The 20123-nt window shown below is 39.3% G+C and overlaps 1 protein-coding gene across 2 annotated transcripts in view; it reads left to right on the plus strand.

Annotated features, from left to right (window-relative positions):
* The first annotated feature begins 19094 nt into the window (after positions 1-19094).
* The window catches only part of ANGPT1 (angiopoietin 1), a 140916-nt gene continuing 139887 nt past the window's right edge, over positions 19095-20123 (plus strand). For both annotated transcript variants that reach the window (XM_070940376.1, XM_070940377.1), the window contains exon 1: positions 19095-19550. In XM_070940376.1, coding sequence (XP_070796477.1) covers positions 19254-19550 — 297 coding nt within the window. In that variant the 5' untranslated portion in view covers positions 19095-19253. The remainder of the gene's footprint in view (positions 19551-20123) is intronic.

The following is a 20123-nucleotide window of genomic DNA, read 5'->3' on the forward strand; positions in this document are numbered from 1 at the left end:
GTATAATAGACATTAATAACCTGGCCTACAGTTTGCAGAAAGAGACAGTTTCTCAGTTCCTTCCTTGAAGGACAGCAGGGTTGCTCCTATGTGGATTGCAGGAGGGCAGTTGCAGCCAAAGAGAAGGCACTTGAAAATTAGACTTTCTCTTGGTGTTTTAGCTTGCTTGCTTGTTGGAAGTGAAATAGAATACTTTTGCTGTTGGCCTCATATATCCTCCCATTGCTCTAAAAATGTATTCCTTTTTCCAACACCAGAGATTACCTTACTAACTTTGGCTGATCCTTAATTAGTGCAGCTGATTGGATCAGGTTAGTTCTTAGATAGAACACCATCAGCAAATTCCAGTATGACAAACTAGTTGGAAAGTCAACAAAATATCCCATCAGAAGGAAATACAAAATCACATCAACAGTGCTGCTGGAAAAAAAAAAAAACTACGTGAAGGTATCAATGAAAGGTTAAATTTGTCCTTAAAAAAGACACATACAGTTCTTTGCCAGGTTAAAGTGTCAGAAATGGCACAGTGTTAAACTGATTTCTATGTAAGGAGGAACTGAAATCCAGAGAGAAAATGTGCATAACAGATGTTTCAATATATAAATTGAATATATACTTATTGGTAAATGACTAAGAGAATAAACAAGGGCATGAGTAAACTATGCAGCTAATATGGTGGCAAATGTCCGTATTTCATGGTTCCGTTTTTTTCATGGTTTCTATTTCCTCCATTTGAATTCTCTACTACTAAAATAAAACAAACAAAAGAAGAACTTATCATTGTAAAACAAATGATTGAAACAATATTATTAATTACTATGAACCTCTGAGAGTTTGATCGATTCATGGCAACAGGTACAGAGATGGATAGATAAGTAACAGTGGATAATACACAGATTAGCCTGCAAATTATTAGATTATTAAAAGATTAGATTATTATAAACCAAAGCCTGAAATATTTGAAATTCAGCTCTTAAATCCAGTTCTTAAATCAGAGTTTTACTGAAGAAAGATAGAACATATTACAAGGGGAAAAAATCATCTGGGACATAATTTTAAAAAATGAGTATCTTCAAGAGTAAATAAAAATCATAAAAGGAAGAAGGAAGAAAAGGCAGGCAGGCAGGCAGGCAGGAAGGATATCAATGGACTTGGAAATATAAGATACCACAATTATTTGGCCTATTTATTGGAGACCATTACATGGGAATTTTGTTTAATTACAAGCACATGAAGATTGAAGATTATGATCTTTGTTAGGGTTAATGAGGTTACTTTGTTAACCTTATTTAAGATAGTAACATTATAACTGCAAGCCTAGTTAATTCCAGGCAATTTCCATGAAGACAACTAGGGAACAACAATCTTTTCTAGCAATATGTGACTTTGCAAAGGACATTGTCCAGGCAGCTTTTTTCAAGGCAAAATTTCAGGATTCAGGGTATGAGTGTCAGGATATTGTCCCCTTTGTGGCAGAATTTGGGCTAGCATAAATGTGACTTACGCCTACGCTTTTATGGTCTCGGTGTAGGAACTCAAAAAACATGCAGTCCCAAATATGCAGCACCAAGTTACACTGCCTTCAGCACTTTAAAACTGGAGTCCCTTTTAGGTGGGTAGGCAGAAATCCATGGTTTTATTTAGCATTTTATTTAGCATATTATCTCAAGCTAGCTATAGTTAAAATTAATCTGCTAGGATGCCAATTGAAGCTGCCATAGGGACAGATTTGTCAATAATGGTATTTGCAGGGAGAACAATAGTGAGGGAAATCAACACATCAGCAACCTGAGATATTGTGTTGCAAGCCTCACACCTTTTCTATATCTGTTATGATGTCACATGCATGCTCCAAAGAGTTTGTCATTCTCTAATGCATCATTCTAATAAAAGCAGCGAGTTCCAACAGACACATAGGACAGAGAATAATAGAGTTGGAAGGGATCTTGGAAGTCTTCTAGCCCAAATCCTTGCTCGAGCAGGAGGCCCTATACTATTTTAGACAAATGATTGTCCAGTCTCTTTTTGAAAGCCTCTTGAAATGGTTGTCCAGTCTCTTTTTGATAGACCACCCACAACTTCTGAAGGCAAGCCATTCCATTGGTTGATTGGTCTCAGTGTTAGGAAATTTCTCCTTAGTTCTTTCCTTGGTTGGTTTCCAACCATTGTTTCTTGTTTCCCAATTGTTGTATTTGTAATTGTTGTAACAATTTGGAAACTGATTAGTTATATTGAAGACAAACCCTGGAAACTAAAATTATAACCTGAATGTACACATCAAAAATGTTCTTATTAACAATCATCAGCTAAAGTTATTTGAAGATAGAATCCACTGGAGAATTGCATGTCCTTCAGTTTCCAACCTGCCAAATTCAGTATTAGCTTGGAACAAGAGTGGACATTTTAGAACTTTAGATTCCAACAAAGCTCCAACTCCAATCTCAATTACAATATTGCTTTCAAAGTCTTAATGAAAATTGAAGGAACTGTAAGTGAGAAATGTCAGAAGAAGAGAATTATAAAAGTCATGGTGGCACAATGGATAGAATGCAGTAGTGTAAGCTAATTCAGCTCGCTGCCAAGAGTTGACATCCTTCCAAGGTTGGTAAATGAGGATCTAGATTGTTGGGTGCAATATAATGAACGCCATCACTCTGCTAAACAAATAATTCCCTCAACACTGTCAAACTATTTACTAAGTCTGTACTACTATTAATCTCATCTTCTCATCGTTCCCATCACCCATCTCCTCCCACTTATGAGTGTATGACTGTAACCTTGTTGCTGGTATCCTTACAATTTATATTGATATTGTTTCCTGATTGCTTATTTGTAACCTATGACTATCATTAAGTGTTGTACCTTATGATTATTGATGAATGTATCTTTTCTTTTATGTACACTGAGAGCATATGCACCAAGACAAATTCCTTGTGTGTCCAATCACACTTGGCCAATAAAGAATTCTATTCTATTCTATTCTATTCTATTCTATTCTATTCTATTCTATTCTATTCTATTCTATTCTATTCTATTCTATTCTATTCTATTCTATTCCATTCCATTCCATTCCACTTCACTCCATATTTTCTATTCTATTCTATTCTATTCTATTCTATTCTATTCTATTCTATTCTATTCCATTCCATTCCATTCCATTCCATATTTTCTATTCTATTCTATTCTATTCTATTCTATTCTATTCTATTCTATTCTATTCTATTCTATTCTATTCTATTCTATTCTATTCCACTTCACTCCATATTTTCTATTCTATTCTATTCTATTCTATTCTATTCTATTCTATTCTATTCTATTCTATTCTATTCTATTCTATTCTATTCTATTCTATTCTATATGCTGATTCTGTAAACCACTTAGAGAGTGCTCAAAACCACTATGAAGCAGTATGTAAGTCTAATTACTATTGACATAAAACACAATGTTATGAAATATGTGCTCTAGAAAGATATGCAGTTTGCCAGATTAAACCAGTGGTGGCTGGGAAATTCTGGGAGTTGAACTCTACACATTTTAAAGTTGTCATTGTTGAAAAGCACTGGATTAAACTGATCCATGAATACCTTTATGAATATATACATGCTATTACTGCAATCTATTCCTATTTTAATACCAGTTTCTCATTGTCAGCAGATTGAGAGTGGTGATGAATTCCTTCCATCACTTTTATTTTAGCTGTGTGCCTTGGAATCTTTTGCCTATTTTTCCTAAATATAAAGATGCTTGGAATGTAGTTCTGGGACATCTCAGAAGGTGGCAGCATCTATCTGACCTTATCTGGGTTCATTAGCTAGAGTTAAGCCTGGACTGTATTTGGAGGGAATCCTTCCAGTGGATACCAGAAGTATAGCCTGGGGCAGTGATGGGTTTCAAATTTTTTTTACTATCAGTTCTGTGGGTGTGGCTTGGTGGGTGTGGCATGACTTGGTGGGCGTGGCTTGGTGCGCATGGCAGGGGAAGGATACTGTAAAATCTCCATTCCTACCCCACTCCAGGGGAAGGATGCTGTAAAATCTCCATTCCCACTCCTCTCCAGGGGAAGTTTACTGCAAAATCCCCATTTCCTCCTGATCAGCTGGGACTCGGGAGGCAGAGAATAGGTGGGGGCGGGGCCAGTCAGAATTTTTACTACTGGTTCTCTGAACTACTCAAAATTTCCGCTACCGGTTCTCCAGAACTGGTCAGAACCTGCTGAAACCCACCTCTGGACTGGGCAGCAACAAAAAGAAAAGCCTGAACTTCATGGAGGAAAGTAATGGGAAAACCACAATAGTGCTGCTGTCAAAAAAATTATGTGGATGTTGTCATGAAACCTCTACAGTTTGAACTCAGTTCAAAGGAGACATCATTTTATACAGTGGTGGGTTGCAACCAGTTTAACAACCAGTTCGGTGAGTGTGTGCTTTGCATGCGCAAGCGCCTAACACACTTGCGCACAGCATTCAAAATACAGCAATTTGAAGCTCAGCTGCTTACCTTCTAAGGCAGCCCCGGTAAGTAGAACAGCGGAGGCGTGGAAATCAGCTGTGCCACGCAAATCAGCTGAGCCAGAAAGAAGGAAATATAGGGGAGAATAGGGCAGCGCTGGGTGAGTGGGGCCAGCTGATTATCGGAACTACTGATTCACCCGAACCAGTCCGAACCGGCAGCAGCCCACCACTGATTTTATACAAGCATCATATAGAACTTGGAATAATACGTTTGAAAAGGTCCTTGGAGGTCTTCTAATCCAACCTGCTCCTGCTCAAGCTGGAGACTTTATGCCATTCTGGACATTCTTCTTGAAAACCTCCAACTCTGGGAGGGAAGCTGTTCCAATGATTAATTGTTCTCGCTGTCAGGAAATTCCTCCTTAGTTCCAGGTTGGAACTCTCTCTGATAAGCTTCCTCTCAACAGAGGATCAGGGAGAACTGACTCATAGAACATAGAATAATAGTGTTGGGAGGGACCTTGAAGGACTTCTATCTAACTCCTGCCTCAAGCAGGAGGCCCTATACCAGTGATGGCAAACCTTTCCAGCACCAAGTGCCCAAACTGGAACGTGCACGCGCTGGAGTGCCAGAAACATGAAGACCAGATGGCCAGTGTGCACGTGCTTGCCGGCCACCTGGTCTTCGGGTTTTTGATGCTCTAGCATGCGCAAAGACCAACTGGCCAGCACGCATGCACGTGCTGAAAACCCAAAGACCAGGTGGCCGATGTGCGCATGTGCACTGGCCAGCTGGTCTTCAGGTTTCTGGCGCTCTGGCATGCATGAAAACCAGCTGGCTGGCACGCATGCACATGCCAGAAACCCAAAGACTAGGGTTTCCGGTGCTCCTGTGTGCACATGAAGAACAGCTGTCTGGCGTGCGTGTTCGCACTGGAAACCAGAAGAGCAGCTGCCGACAGCAGACGTGCCCACAGAGAGGGCTCTGGGACACGGGCCATAGGTTCACCATCACGGCCCTATACTATTCCGGACAAATGGCTGTCCATCCATTAAATGATGCTTTTGAATTGTAGTATTTTTTTTAACAGCAAAATTTATTGATTATGCATGTGCCAACTTACATAAATATTTGCTGCTAAATGATATCATGATTGTAAGACCCTTCCTCAACCCAAAACAAATAGGCAATGTTACATTTTTTGCCAATCAACAATGATTATAAACTGCTTGTTAACAAATTCCCATACTCTACTTCAGTCGGGCAATAGTATAGACACCATGAAGCTCATTTGGAGCAAGAGGCAAAAATGTGTTTTCAGTCTATTGTCATAAATTGAGAGTTTGGGACCACAAAAATGATAAAACTTGGATATATAAATTGTTGAATCTTGAAACCTTTTAATAACATTGATTCTCAACAATAAATGAACTTCAAAGCTCTTCGAAAACCATGTATTCCTCTTCAAATCACCTATAATATTGCAAGATCGCCAATGTGGGAATTTTTCTCTCAGTTCTCCAAAGATCCCAAGAAACATCATACTAAAATATTGCAAGATCTCGCACAAGATCTTGTCATTCATTTGACAGGTCTCTGAGATTTGGCTATTCTATAAACTGCTCCATTTTTTTTTTTAAAAAAAAAAACCATTTGCCAATGTTTTTAAGTCAATTTCTTGTGGCTGCTATTAGTTTCTCTTCTGATGACAATTTCTCTAACACCTATATAGGTCTGTGATGTCAGTCCTTGATTTATAGAAACAAATATAGATGTTTAAGTCTAAATATATATTTTTATCTATTAATGCCTTCGCTTTAGCCAAGTGCTGAAAGTTTCATTTTTCCATTACATCTATATTCCCAGTGCATCAAAGCATGCAACTAAAGGCTAAGTGTAAAAATAAATAGAAAAATGGTGGCAAGCCAAGTAGTATATATAAAAAAGTGATCTTTCCTTAATAAGCCTCCTTGCTTAAATAAGACATAGTTGTAATACTTGAATCTGAATTTTGTCTGCCTTTTTGTCCTTTCTCTCTGTGTCTGCATGGTTGCTTACTTATCTTCTAATCCTGTGTAGCTACCTTCTGTCTGAGGGTGCTCTTTCCACAATCCAAAATAATTAGCAGTTGAAACAAGAATAGAAGGAAAAGGGAAGCTTGGGGCAAAAGCAAGAGCCACATGCTTTGAAGTCAGATTGAACGTGATCTCCATAGTCCATATTCAAGTAAAGATTCTATTAAGTTCTTCTTAGATATTCAAATCAGAATGCATTGTGGTGGTGGTGAATTTCCCCCCAGATTATATAAAACTCTCTGTATAAAATTAGATTTGGATGAATCTATCAAGTTGGACTTTGCTTAGTTGCTCATTTTTTTCCAACCTTGAATTCATTTCTCTTGGCATAAAATTCTGGATAAATTTTTAAGGAATGTCTCCTATGTGATTTGCGAGTAATTCTTGCATTAATTTCCTAAAGTTGTGCACAAAAAGAGATAGAATCAAACTTAAAAAAGAAAAACTAAGCTGAATAAGACAAAAAGAAAACTATGCAGTTGTAAAGCAAATTCATTGGAAAGGCAATCTAGATGTTTTATGTACCACAATAAAGTAGGGCCGTTGTACAGTAACAATCAGAAAGCTGCCAAAATCAAAGCACGGCTGTAGTAAATTTCCAATAAAAAACAATAAGAATATGTAAGTGCCTTCTCATTCAAAATTTTGTCTCTGTGTTCCAATGCCCTATATTGAGAAAATATGGTTTCTTATCTAAGACAGAACTACCAGATGATGACTTCTAGTAATAAAGGAACTGAAGTCATTTTTCCTATTAAACGTTCCCTTACTCTCCAGCTCTGGTCTTAGTCAGATAGCACACTTAGGAAGAACCTGAGAGTACAACATAAATTTGCTGAATAGTTCTATACATACTAAACCCCCATAAACAGATATGTAATACAGGTCACTTTGTTAAAACTATACTGATCCACAGCAGGATGATATTCATGTTCTCTTCTTACAATTATAGGAAGAAGACATTCAGGCAATGTTCATTTGAATCACTCTACTTCTGTCAGAGTGTCAAAGGGTGCTTACTGTATATATCTAGCAATAATTTATTAAAATTACATCTCTCCAACAACATCTCTCCATAGAACATGAATAGACAAAGACTTACTACCCCAGGTTCATTGTGATGATATTCACAATTAAAAACAATAATCTATGTCAGTGATGGCTAACCTTTTTGTCATCACGTGCCAAAAGTGGAGGGAACGCGGGGGGGTTGGACACACACGTGTCCACACTCTTAATTCAATGCGCCTTGCCCCCGTGCATGCATACGCGACCCCCCACGCTCCCCCTGCTTTTGGCACGCGATGGCACTGTGGCCCCAGTAGGCCCGTTTTTTGCCCTCCCCAGGCTCCAGAGGCTTTCTTGGAGCCTGGGGAGGGCAAAAATGGCATCCCCTCTCCAGAGGCCCTCCAGAGGCCGGAAATGGCCCATTTGCCGACGTCCAGCCTCCGGAGGCCTCTGGGTGTGGGGAAGGCCCTTTCTGCCCTCCCCAGGCTCTTAGAAAGCCTCTAGAGCCTGGGGAGAGTGAAAAAAAGGCCTCCCCACAGGCCCTCCGGAGGCTGGAAACACTCTGTTTCCCAACTTCTGGTGGGCCCAAAAGGTCTGAAAATCAGCTGGCTGGTGCTGAGCTACTGCAACGCTTGCATGCCCACCGATATGGCTCCGTGTGCCACCTGTGGCACATGTGCCATGGGTTCGCCATCATGGATCTATGTGATTTCTGTGATTAGACTTGAAATCTTATCTTTCTGATAAACATGATCTATTGATCTCAATGGATACTGGAAAGTTCTGACTTTTCCACTTTGGAAACGTCTAGCATTCTATGAGAAAGAGGAAACACAGAAACACAGATATATTCTAAAGGAGCAAATTATGACAAAGATGAATATAGAATGAAAATAAATATTGAATAGAAGATAAAATTACATTCAGACAGATAGAATATGGCATAGCTGATAAAATCCAAGTAGCATTAAAATGGAAACCTAAAAGACTGGAAGAGATTGAAAAGAATGGTGTAGCATCAATTGTAAGTATTGGTAATGTCTGAAACAAAAAAGCATCTTTGGTAAGATATTAAACTTGATTACAGAAATTCTACCCAATAGTGATAAATACAATTTATCCCATCTTTGTAAATCCTGTTTAATATCCCTCCAAAGAGAAACATAGTTATTTTGAAACAGTTTTATATTTGTATTTGTTAACATAACCTCTAAGTATTTCACTTTTTTCTCAACCCTAAAACCTGACTTTTTATTCAATATATCACTACGCTGTGAAGACAAATTTTTGATCAGCATTGTTGTTTCCACATCAAGTATTCTATATTATTTTCAGGTCCTGTAAAAATATAACCAGATCATCAGCAAAGGCCCTCAATTTATAAATTTCATTCTTAATATTTATATCCCTTATTTTATCATCTTGTCTAATATTTTTTATTCTTTTTCTCTTAACTTTCCTTACTTCCCTTTCCCCTTTCCCACCCCACTGCTTTTCTATTTAGTTTCTATTTAGTATTTTATGATACTTTATAACTCAATAAAAATATTAAACAATCGAAAAGAATGGTGTATCAAATCTGCCCTCTAAACTCAGGGATGGATAAGGCCAACTGATGCTCTGAGCACAGGTTAACAATAGCGACCCTCATCTCATCCATTGCTTGACTTAAGACGCAATAAATCCTGAAAACTAAAGTTGAATATGGCACAGCAGTGAAGTGGTAAAGGCATGAGAGCTATGGGAAAGAAAATTCTGTTGGGTCCCCACTTCCCTTGATACCTTAATCTTATTTTGCTTCATGGTTAATCTGGGTCTGTGAAAAGTCAATCACAGTATAAGCAACATAGGAATATGAGTGGGTTTATCATGAAGCTTGCACATTTTAATTCTCAGTTCTGTAAACTTTACAGCATCTAGCAAAGACTTTAAGGAACCTAATAAAAAACAAAATCACAGAAATACATCAAACTGAACATCAACTGCAGAATATGTACTGTTTCAAATGGTAAGGCCAAAGTTAGGACAACCAAATGAACAGAGATCAGAAACAGGATCATAACTCTGATTTCTAAAGGGCAGTAATTTTCAGAAGGACGTGGCTAGTAGTTTCTGTTTTATGTAATCCCACTAGGAGAGGCATCAAATCAAGGAAGAATTTGTCAGATATTTCTGTGCTGAAAGCTTTTCTGAAACCATTTCTTTCCTTCCAAAAGAAGCTGCTGCTTATTCAACTTCCTCCTATTGTGCTTGACAATTAATTTCCAATGTCTTTTGGCGTTGCATAGGGCCACCAGATCTGTAAATCAAAAGTGTAGTTACAAAAGAGATACAGTACGTAGATCTCTGATACATCTCAGTTTTTATTTTGTGGTATGCTTGAATCAGTTTTGTCTCCTGGCAACTATCAGGGTGAGTTGTCCCAAAGGTGGTTTTTCAAGTGGCAATTGGACTTCCTTGTTTTTCATTGAAGACATTTCGCTTTTCATCCAAGGAGCTTCTTCAGCTCTAACTTGATGGTGGGGAATGGAAGTTAGAACTGAAGAAGCTTCTTGGATGATAAGAGAAACATCTTCAAAGAAAAACAAGAAAGTCCAGTTGTCTCTTGAAAATGGAATTGAAATTAAATATAAAGTCTATAGGTAGAACTACCAGCCTTAGAATTGACAATGAAGTCCTCGTTGGAGTGGTAAATGGCTTCTTCTTTTAAGGATCAATCATCAACAGTAAAAGTCAAGTAATCTGCTGTAAGGCTGATTAGAATAATTATGAAGGTTTTGGAAAAGATATTCAGATGCCATGTTGCGTCTATACCACAAAGATCAAATTAGTTCAAGTAATGGTATTCTCATTACTGATACTCTAGGAAACAAAAGTTGGACTTTAAAGCATCAGGATTGGAAGAGTACTTGTGAACTTTGGTTTAGAGAAGACCTGAGGATGATGTGGACAACCAAGAAAACAAACAAATACACCCTCAAATAAATAAACTTAGAGTTGGTCACTTCAGGAACAAATGACCAAGCTCAAATTATCAGCCGTGGTGGCACAGTGGTTAGAATGCAGTATTGCAGGCTATTTTTGCTGACTGCTGGCTGCCAGCAGTTTGGTAGTTCGAGTCTTACTGGTTTAAGGTTGACTCAGCCTTCCATTCTTCTGAGGTTGGTAAAATAAGGACCCAGATTGTTGTTGGGGGCAATATGCTGACTCTGTAAACTGCTTAGAGAGCGCTGTAAAGCATTGTAAAGCAGTATATAAATCTAAGTGCTATTGTTGTTGCTATCATACTTTGGACACATTATGCAAATACCTAGCTCCCTAAAAAAAGGCTCTAGTGCTGGGAAAGGTGGAAAGAAAGAGAAAAAGAGGATGACTAGCAACAAAGTGGATGGACTAAGTTATGTGGTAAATGGTAGATGACCAGAAGACCTGAAAGACCAGATGGAGGCAGATTCATTTGGAGAAAATCTATCTATGGAGTCATTAACAGTTGACAATCACCTGATGTCATCTAATCATCAGTAGGGGCTCAGATTTTTCCAGCCCAACTATGGGAGCCTTTTTGATTTGGCTTTACTTCAAGGGGGGTTGGTCTTGACTCAAAATTATGCAGGGCAATTGGACTATTTCTTTGGTTTCCATTTGTTTGGAAATGAAAAATTGCATGCCTTGTTCCATTGCATCAATGCACAAAGTGACAATATTCTTAACACAATGTCGGGTCTTCTGGTTTAATTTGGGAGAAATAATTTTAAAAGAGCATTGTCTGGATCCAGCAAATAACCAGAGGACTTTCCTGCTGCACACATTCTTCACATATATGAGTTTCTATGTTATAATTTATTTAGTCCCTGAAGAAAGCTATTCCAAGACCTGCAGCTGAGGAAATCTATCATGGGAAGGCAAGAAACTCTGAGTTACTTGTCCATAAAGGGAATGAGAAGTCATTTCATCAAGATGCAGTAAATACAATCTTACCATTACCTCCAAGACATGCTGCCTGCAGCTCTTGGCACAAGCAAGAATCCCCAATTAGCAATCTTCCCTGCATTTCTGGAAAGGTGTGGCAATCAGGAGAATACTGTATGTCCCAGAAAACTTTGGAGTAAATGGCCACCCAAACAGACTGAGTAGATCCTCGGTCACAATCTCATTCATCAGACCTGATTAGTCCCTCCAGACACTGCAAGAGAATACATTTACTCCACTTTACATGATCAAATTTCATTGCTACAAAAAAGAAAAGTGAGGAAAGACAGTTATTGGCCAAGACAGATGCAGGGTAGTTTGCTGATTGGTTTGGTACCAGCAAAGAAGTTACATTTTTCTCGTCATGCAATCTTCTATGCAACATTATTTATTTTTATTTGCTTTAAAAATGTGCACACCATCCTTCAAAGTAACATTTTCCCAGGCAGTTTATAACACATGTAAATCACAATAATTACCACACACATTTTGAGTAATATCTCAGATAGGCAATAAAATAAAGATAATCATTAAAATATGCAATGAAGGAGACAAAACAACAGCCAGAGAATTTTAAATGCTGCAATGAAGCATATAAATTCAACATTAACAGATTAATATGACTTGGAAGAATAATATTATCTTTGGTGCCCCAAAGTCAATAAAGTTGATACCTACTTAAATCCCCCTTCAGGTATTCTGAATTGTGTCTTTGAATAAGTGTAGAGGTACCTGAGAGAAGAAACTATAACACATCTGAGTAAAGTTACACACCTATGCAATAAGGAAATCATAGAGATAGGAACAACTAGAAACCTATTCAGTGGAAGAGGTATAAATAATTATTTTTCAGATCGTTTCATCAAATCTCAGAAGCTTTAAGCTGAATTCAAATAGAATAGAATAGAATTTTTTATTGGCCAAGTGTGATTGGACACACAAGGAATTTGTCTTTGGTGCATATGCTCTCAGTGTACATAAAAAGACAAGATGGATTGAGAAAATCCATCCAATTTTTCATTAGGGTTAGGGCTAGGGTTAACCTGGATGACTGAGAATCTCTACAGACCTGTTGTCTGTTGAAGAGGAACAGGGACCGGAAGTGCTTAGCCCCAAAATCCTGTCAGTAGTGCTGAACATACGTTCAAAGGTGCCAGAAGAAGAATAGAATAGAGTAGAGTAGAGTAGAATAGAATAGAATAGAATAGAATAGAATAGAATAGAATAGAATAGAATAGAATAGAATAGAATAGAATAGAATAGAATAGAATAGAATTCTTTATTGGACAAGTGTGATTGGACACACAAGGAATTTGTTTTGGTGCATACACTCTCAGTGTACATAAAAGAAACATTCATCAAGAATCATAAGGTACAACACTTAATGATAGTCATAGGGTACAAATAAGCAATCAGGAAACAATATCAATATAAATCATAAGGATACAAGCAACAAAGTTACAGTCATACAGTCATAAGTGGAAGGAGATGGGTGGTGGGAACGATTCAAAATTCAAAACAATAAGCAATTAAAAAATTAGGTACTTGTACAAGATCTCACAAAATAAACTGAGCAAGGTGGTGAGATCTGGAGCAACTTTTGCTTGACTTGAACCTCTGTACCATGATGAGATTGTCCAATGGCACCCAAGAACACAAGATTAGATGTCAAACCCTAAAATAAAAGCTTTACTCAACATAATTTTACAAAAGGGGTGATGTCAGCTGGTGTGGAACTGTGTCTAGAAGACCTAAACATTGTGGGTGAAAAACCTTTTTAAGCCACAATTTCCTTTCCTTTCTTTTTTTTTAAAAAATAGTTGTTTTTGCTTATTTTTTATGAAACTAGAAAAGATATATTTTGGTTATGTACCATTTATCTAATAGTTACAATAGAAAAGCAGAAAGCAAAATTAAATAACGACATCCTTGATTGTTTACACAGTTCTACTGAAAATGTATATCAGTTATAGAGGCTGTATCAGCCACACTCCTTGGGAAGATTTGGGATTTTCCAATGTATAGTTTGAAAGCTGCTAAAAATACACAAGCATGGAAAACTCTCTGACTGATAGTTGATCCAGTTGTGCAAAACAACTTTGCTATTTTGTAACATTGAAATAATGTTGAAGATTCCTCTATGCAAGTGAGAAATGTGTGCTTAGTCAATTTGCCCTCGTCACTTCCCGCCTCGACTACTGCAACGTTCTCTACATGGGGCTCCCCTTGAGGAGCACTCGGAGGCTCCAACGGGTGCAGAATGCGGCCGCACGGGTACTTATGGGGGCGACATGGCGCTCCCACGTGACACCTCTCTTGCGCGAGCTGCATTGGCTTCCAGTGGTCTTCCGAGTGCGCTTCAAGGTGTTGGTTCTCATCTTCAAAGCTCTCCATGGCTTAGGACCCGGTTATTTACGAGACCACCTTCTGCCTCTGATAACCTCCCACTGGCCAACACGCTCCCACAGAGAGGGTCTCCTCAGGGTGCCGTCTGTCAGGCAATGTCGGCTGGCGACCCCCCCGGGGAAGAGCCTTCTCTGTGGGGGCACCCGCCCTCTGGAATGAGCTACCCCCAGGGATATGACTAATCCTGGACCTCCGGACCTTCCGCCAGGCCCTGAAGACTTTTTTATTTCAGCAAGCCGGGCTGGGTTAAAATTTTAATTGGGTGAATCTTATGGGTAAGGGGTTTTAAAATTGGAGAAGCCAAAGATAATTTAATTTGTTTTAATGTATTTTAATATTTGTATTGTTTTGTTTTAGTGTTTTTAATTCTGGCTGTTCACCGCCCCGAGTCCTTCGGGAGAGGGGGCGGTATAAAAATTTAATAAATAAATAAATAAATAAATAAATAAATAAATAAATAAATAAATAAATAAATAAATAAATAAATAAATTTGTGGAGAATACAGAATAACAGAGTTAGAAGGGACCTTGTAGGTTATTGAGTCCAACCCCTACTGCAGCAAGAGACCCTATACTATTTCTGACAAGTGGCTGCCCAGTCCCTTCTTGAAAGCCTCCAGTGATGAAGCACCCACAACTTCTGAAGGCAAGCTGCTCCAATGGTTAATTGTTGAATCTCTCCTTGATAAGTTTCCATCCATTGTTCCTTGTCTGGCCTTTGGAGGGGGGTGGGTGGGTTGGAAAATAAATTGTCCCTCATCCTGGGAACCTTCTCATATGTTTCTACCCATCTACTTATTTATTTATTTATTTTATTTAATTTATATACCGCCCTTCTCCCGAAGGACTCAGGCTGGTGAACAGCCATAATAAAAACAATGTACAAAAATAGAATTTAACAGCAGATTAAAATAATTAAATCATAGGCCGAATTTAAAACTCTCATTTTAAAACTAATTTTAAAACCCCATTAAAACCAAATTAAAATCATTTATCCCATCAGAGCGGCTTGCTGGAATAACAGGGTCTTCACTGTATGACGGAAGGCGTGGAGGTCGGGGATCCTTCGTATGTCCGAGGATAATTCATTCCAGAGGGCAGGGCCCCCCACAGAGAAGGCTCTCCCCCTGGGGGTCGCCAGTCTACTTTGTTTGGTTGACAGCACCCTGAGGAGGCCCTCTCTGTATGAGTGTACCGGTTGGTGGGAGGCAATTGGTGGCAGAATGTGGTCTTGTAGATAGCCAGGTCCTAAGCCATGGAGCGCTTTAAAGATGGTAACCAACACCTTGAAGCGCACCTGGAAGACCACCGGGAGCCAGTGCAGCTTGCGCGAGAGGGGTGTTACATGGGTCGCCCCCATTATTACTCGCGCGGCCGTGTTACAATAGTCCAGACGGGAAGTGACGAAGGCGTGAGTGACTGCGCAAGGCATCCCGATCCAGAAAGGGGCGCAACTGGGAAATCAGGCGAACCTGATAAAAAGCCCCCCTGGCCACGGCCGTCATATGATCATCCAAAAACAGCCATGAGTCCAGGAGGATGCCCAAGTTGAGAGCCCTCTCTGAGGGGGGCAAGATCTCATCCCCAATAGTAAGAGATGGTATAAGCTGGCTATATCGGGATGCTGGGAACCACAGCCACTCAGTCTTGGAGGGGTTGAGTCTGAGCCTGTTCCTCCCCATCCAGATCCGCACGGCCTCCAGGCAACGGGACATCATATCAAGGGCATCATTGGGGTGGCCTGGGGTTGAAATGTACAATTGCATGTCATCGGCATACAGTTGACACTTCACCCCAAAGCCACGGATGATCTCGCACAGCGGCTTCACATAAATGTTAAACAGGAGGGGCGAGAGAACCGATCCCTGCGGCACCCCACAAGTGAGGAACCTCGAGGTCGACCTCTGCCCTCCCATCAACACAGACTGCATACGGTCAGAGAGGAAGGAGGAGAACCACCATAAAACGGTGCCCCCCGCTCCCAAACCCTCTAGCCGACGCAGCTATATATATGCATGGAAATCTTGACTATATATGCATGGAAATCTATTCACATGATTAGCTACACTGCTAACCCAGTGGCATAAAGAACTGTACATTAATACTGTTTTTTCATGCTTGAACAATTCCTTGAAATCATCCAATTGAAAGCATATTTCAATCAAGCATATAAATAGAACAGAACAGAGCTGAAAGGGACCTTGGAGGTCTTCTAGTCCATCCCTCTGCTCAAGCAGGAGACCCTATACCATTTCAGACAAGTGGTGTCCAGTCTCACCTTAAAAAGCTCCAGTGATGAAAGGCCCACGATTTCTGAAGGCAAGCTGTTCCATTGGTTAATTGTTCTCACTGTTAGAAAGTTTCTCCTTAATTTCAGGTTGCTTCTCTTCTTGATTAGTTTCCAACCAGGAATATTCATTCCATTCTCCCAGTATTGGAATATTGGGGGGAGCGGGGGAGGGGAATGAAATCTCTGTCCATATCATACTCCATTTTTCTCTCCCAAGAAGCACTTATTCCCCATAGTTATGTCATGAAACATACCCACATGTTCTGCCACACTGCTTTAATATACACAACTTTAATGCTGACATGAAAAGAACTTCTGTAGAAGGTGCCCCAAAGGTGTTTTTCAAGAGGCAATTGGACTTTCTTGGGTTTTTTTAAATAATAGAATAGAATTCTTTCTTGGCCAAGTGTGATTGGACACACAAGGAATTTGTCTTTGGTGCATATTTTTTCTTTGAAGACTGGAGAAGCTTCTTGGATGAGAAGCAAAATGTCCAAAGGGAAAAAAAAAAAAACAAGAAAGTCCAATTGCCTCTTGAAAAAGCATCTTTGAGATAACTATGAACTGGATGACTGAGAATCTCTATAGACATTCTGTAGAAGTTACTACTGGACATGACACCATGAAATTGGCTACATGATACTGGGATACTGATAAAAAGAAAGAAATACTGGTGGTAGAAACATCATACCCTAATTCAAACCATAGGTTGGTAGCATTAGTTGTACACTCTACTGACAGCCAATGTGTTGTTGTGGTGAAGTTTTCTTTGCACTGGGAAGATCCAGATGTTTCTACCTCATCATGAAGTTCACTATGGGGTTTTGAGATGGTTATTGTCTCTCAGCCCAATGACTTACACAGGTTGTTCTAAGGGATAAAATTGGGAGATGCTTTCTACTCTGCCTTGGGCTCCCAACCTAGATATATAGAGAATAAATAAATCAAGGTATCAGACTATCCACATTCATAGTTTGTAGCATTGTCCAGCCATCACAGTGTTAATATAATACTTTAGAAGCTGAAGTTATAGTATATTGTCACAGCAATGGTGGGATAATTCTTTAAATTGATGGGGTGTGAAACTCAGTATCTCTTGCTCGTAATCCTGTGCAATGCAGGAGATACTTGATTGCAAGTGGAATGAGGGATCTGTCATTGTGGCTTTAGGCATCTCTCCTGTTTAAAAAGACACATACAAAAGAGTACGCAAGGGGAAATTGATATCCCCAAAGCTTGAAGTATAGCTGTACTACTTATGCAGGTCCATAAAGTTCATGTTATCAATGTCTCAGTATTTGAAAGCCAACAAGACAGACGCAGACTTCAGAGGAAAATTAGAACTGCAGAAAAAACAATTGCTACCAACCTGCCTTCCATTGAGGACCTGTATACTGCACTAGTCAAAAAGAGGGCTGTGAAAATATTTACAGACCTCTCGCATCCTGGACATAAAGTGTCTCAAAACGAAGTTATAGAGCACTGCACACCAGAACAACTATACACAAGAACAGTTTTTTCCCGAACACCATCACTCTGCTAAATAAATAATTCCCTCAATACTGTCAAACTAGTTACTAAGTCTGCATTACTATTAATCTTCTTATCATTCCTATCATACAGTCAAGGGACTGTATGACTGTAACCTTGTTGTTGGTATCCTTAAGATTTATATTCACTGTTTTCTAATAGGATTTGATTGCTTATTTGTTCCCTATGACTATCATTAAGTGTTGTACGTTATGATTCTTGACGAATGTATCTTTTATTTTATGTACACCAAGAGAATATGCACCAAGCATAGTCTCAGTAGGGACCTTGTATATTAAGAGTTATAAACTGCTATTATGTTTCCCAGTTTAAAATCTCCCATGTGCTGTGATATATAAATTCCTTGTGTGTCCAGTCACACTTGGCCAATAAAGAATTCTATTCTATTCTATTCTATTCTATTCTATTCTATTCTATTCTATTCTATTCTATTCTATTCTATTCTATTCTATTCTATTCTATTCAATGGAGGAAAAAAAATCTCATCACTTGCATTTCCCACATTATCTATGCAAGCACGTTTTTAGTCTAGCAGCATGCAAAGACATTACCTTGCAATGACTTTTTCCTAAGAATTGTTTCAACACCTTAGATGACCCATCTCTGATATAGCAAAGTTCCTGTGCCTTAAGTAAGAGAAAGAATCTTGCTGCATTGGCAATCTCACCCTTTATTCCTTCATTTCTCAGTTCCTTCCCCAATTTAGCATTTCCGAAGAGAGTCACACACAGTCTCCTAACCCTTCCAGGATAGCAGCAGATATTTTCCATGTGCAGTGGTCTGTATGTTAATGTTTACTGGGGAGGGATTACAACAAGCTTGGTCCCTCTAAGTACATTTTAATAGTTCAGTCTCCAAGTAGGAAGTCTATTAAGGTGGACTGTCGGACTTGTTCAGCTTAGGCAAACGGTCTCAGTCAGCTTGTGTGCAGGAGGAGCTAAGCAGGCGTACATGTTGGAGGGCATGTTTCGAGCCAGCGTGTAAGATGATCCCCCTTTGCCAAATGCATCAGGCATCCCTGACACACTCACACACACATTCCTGTCAAGTCATCTTGTGAAAGGCTGCCAGCTTCCAACTTGGCTTGAATGTACAACCTTAATAAAACACGCTGAGGTCTCCGACAAAATAGCAGTTCAGCGGCAGCTAGAGTAGAAGAAAGACTCGGGGAGGCTATGCCTGGGCAGCTGAGTCCAGGAGACTGCATGCTGAAGTATAACAGAGAGGAAACGATAAATCTCTGCTACTATGCAATAAATTGCTCCTGCTTTAGCTAAGGAAGCATTGAGATTTAGATATAATCTTTTTTCTTTTTTTAAAGGAAAGCTCACTATTATTTTCTGAACCTTCTTCCCTTTTTCCTTATCTTTTTTATCCCCTAAAGAAATCCTTAAAGGCAAAGCAAACATTGAACAGAGGGAGGGGGAGGGAAAGGAAGGCAAAGGAGAGAAGAGGAGGTTTGGATCAAGGTGTCAAGAGCAGGACAGAAGAGGGCTAGTAACATGATCATTTTCGTTTGGTTTGTGTTCCTTGCTTCTCTTCTGAAGCACATCAACTGCACTAGTCCACGCCGGGCTCCGGAGTCCAATGGACGAAGGTATAATCGGATTCAGCATGGCCAGTGCACCTACACGTTCATACTTCCTGAACAGGATGGAAACTGTCGTGAAAGCTCTTCTGACCAATACAACACCAATGCGCTGCAAAGGGATGCCCCTCACATGGAGACAGATTTCCCCTCCCAGAAACTGCAGCGGCTGGAGCATGTCATGGAAAATTACACTCAGTGGCTACAAAAGGTAAGTTCTTCCATTTGGAGCTGCTCAAACACCTGTACTGATTCCTGCATGATGCATTCCGATGGAGATGTTACGTTTGCTGCCCTCGTCAACTAGGAACACTCTGAAATTCAGTGAGAATAACTGGCAACAAAAGTTTGATGACTGATTGGCAGATGTTGGCTTGTTGGTTTCAAACTGATTTAAAGAAATTCAGGGGCATTCAGCCGAGGCAGCTAATGATCAATGGCCAGGTGAATAGCTTGATGTGCTGACTGTTAAAAGTAACATGTACATTCTACAAGGTGTTTTGGGAATGATTTCCATGTTATTTGAAATACCTGTGGTCAGTATTTTTTGTCTGTAGGCTCTTATTATAAAGATAATTTTTTTAAAAAAAAATATTAAAAACAAAGCTACTTTCACGGGACAACAAACACCAAAGGTTAGCAGAAACCATTATCACTGAAACAACCTTTGACACTGTGCTAGCTCAGAAATGAATGGTTGTAAGTAAAATTAACTGTTTAGTGCATTGCAGCACACAGATAAACCGTAGGACTCCTCTTATAATTTTTGGATTCATTCAAGCAA

Source organism: Pituophis catenifer, unplaced genomic scaffold (assembly GCF_029215685.1).
Source record: "Pituophis catenifer annectens isolate HBS135680 unplaced genomic scaffold, rPitCat1.0.hap2 SCAF_3, whole genome shotgun sequence".
NCBI classification, from domain to species: Eukaryota; Metazoa; Chordata; class Lepidosauria; order Squamata; family Colubridae; genus Pituophis; species Pituophis catenifer.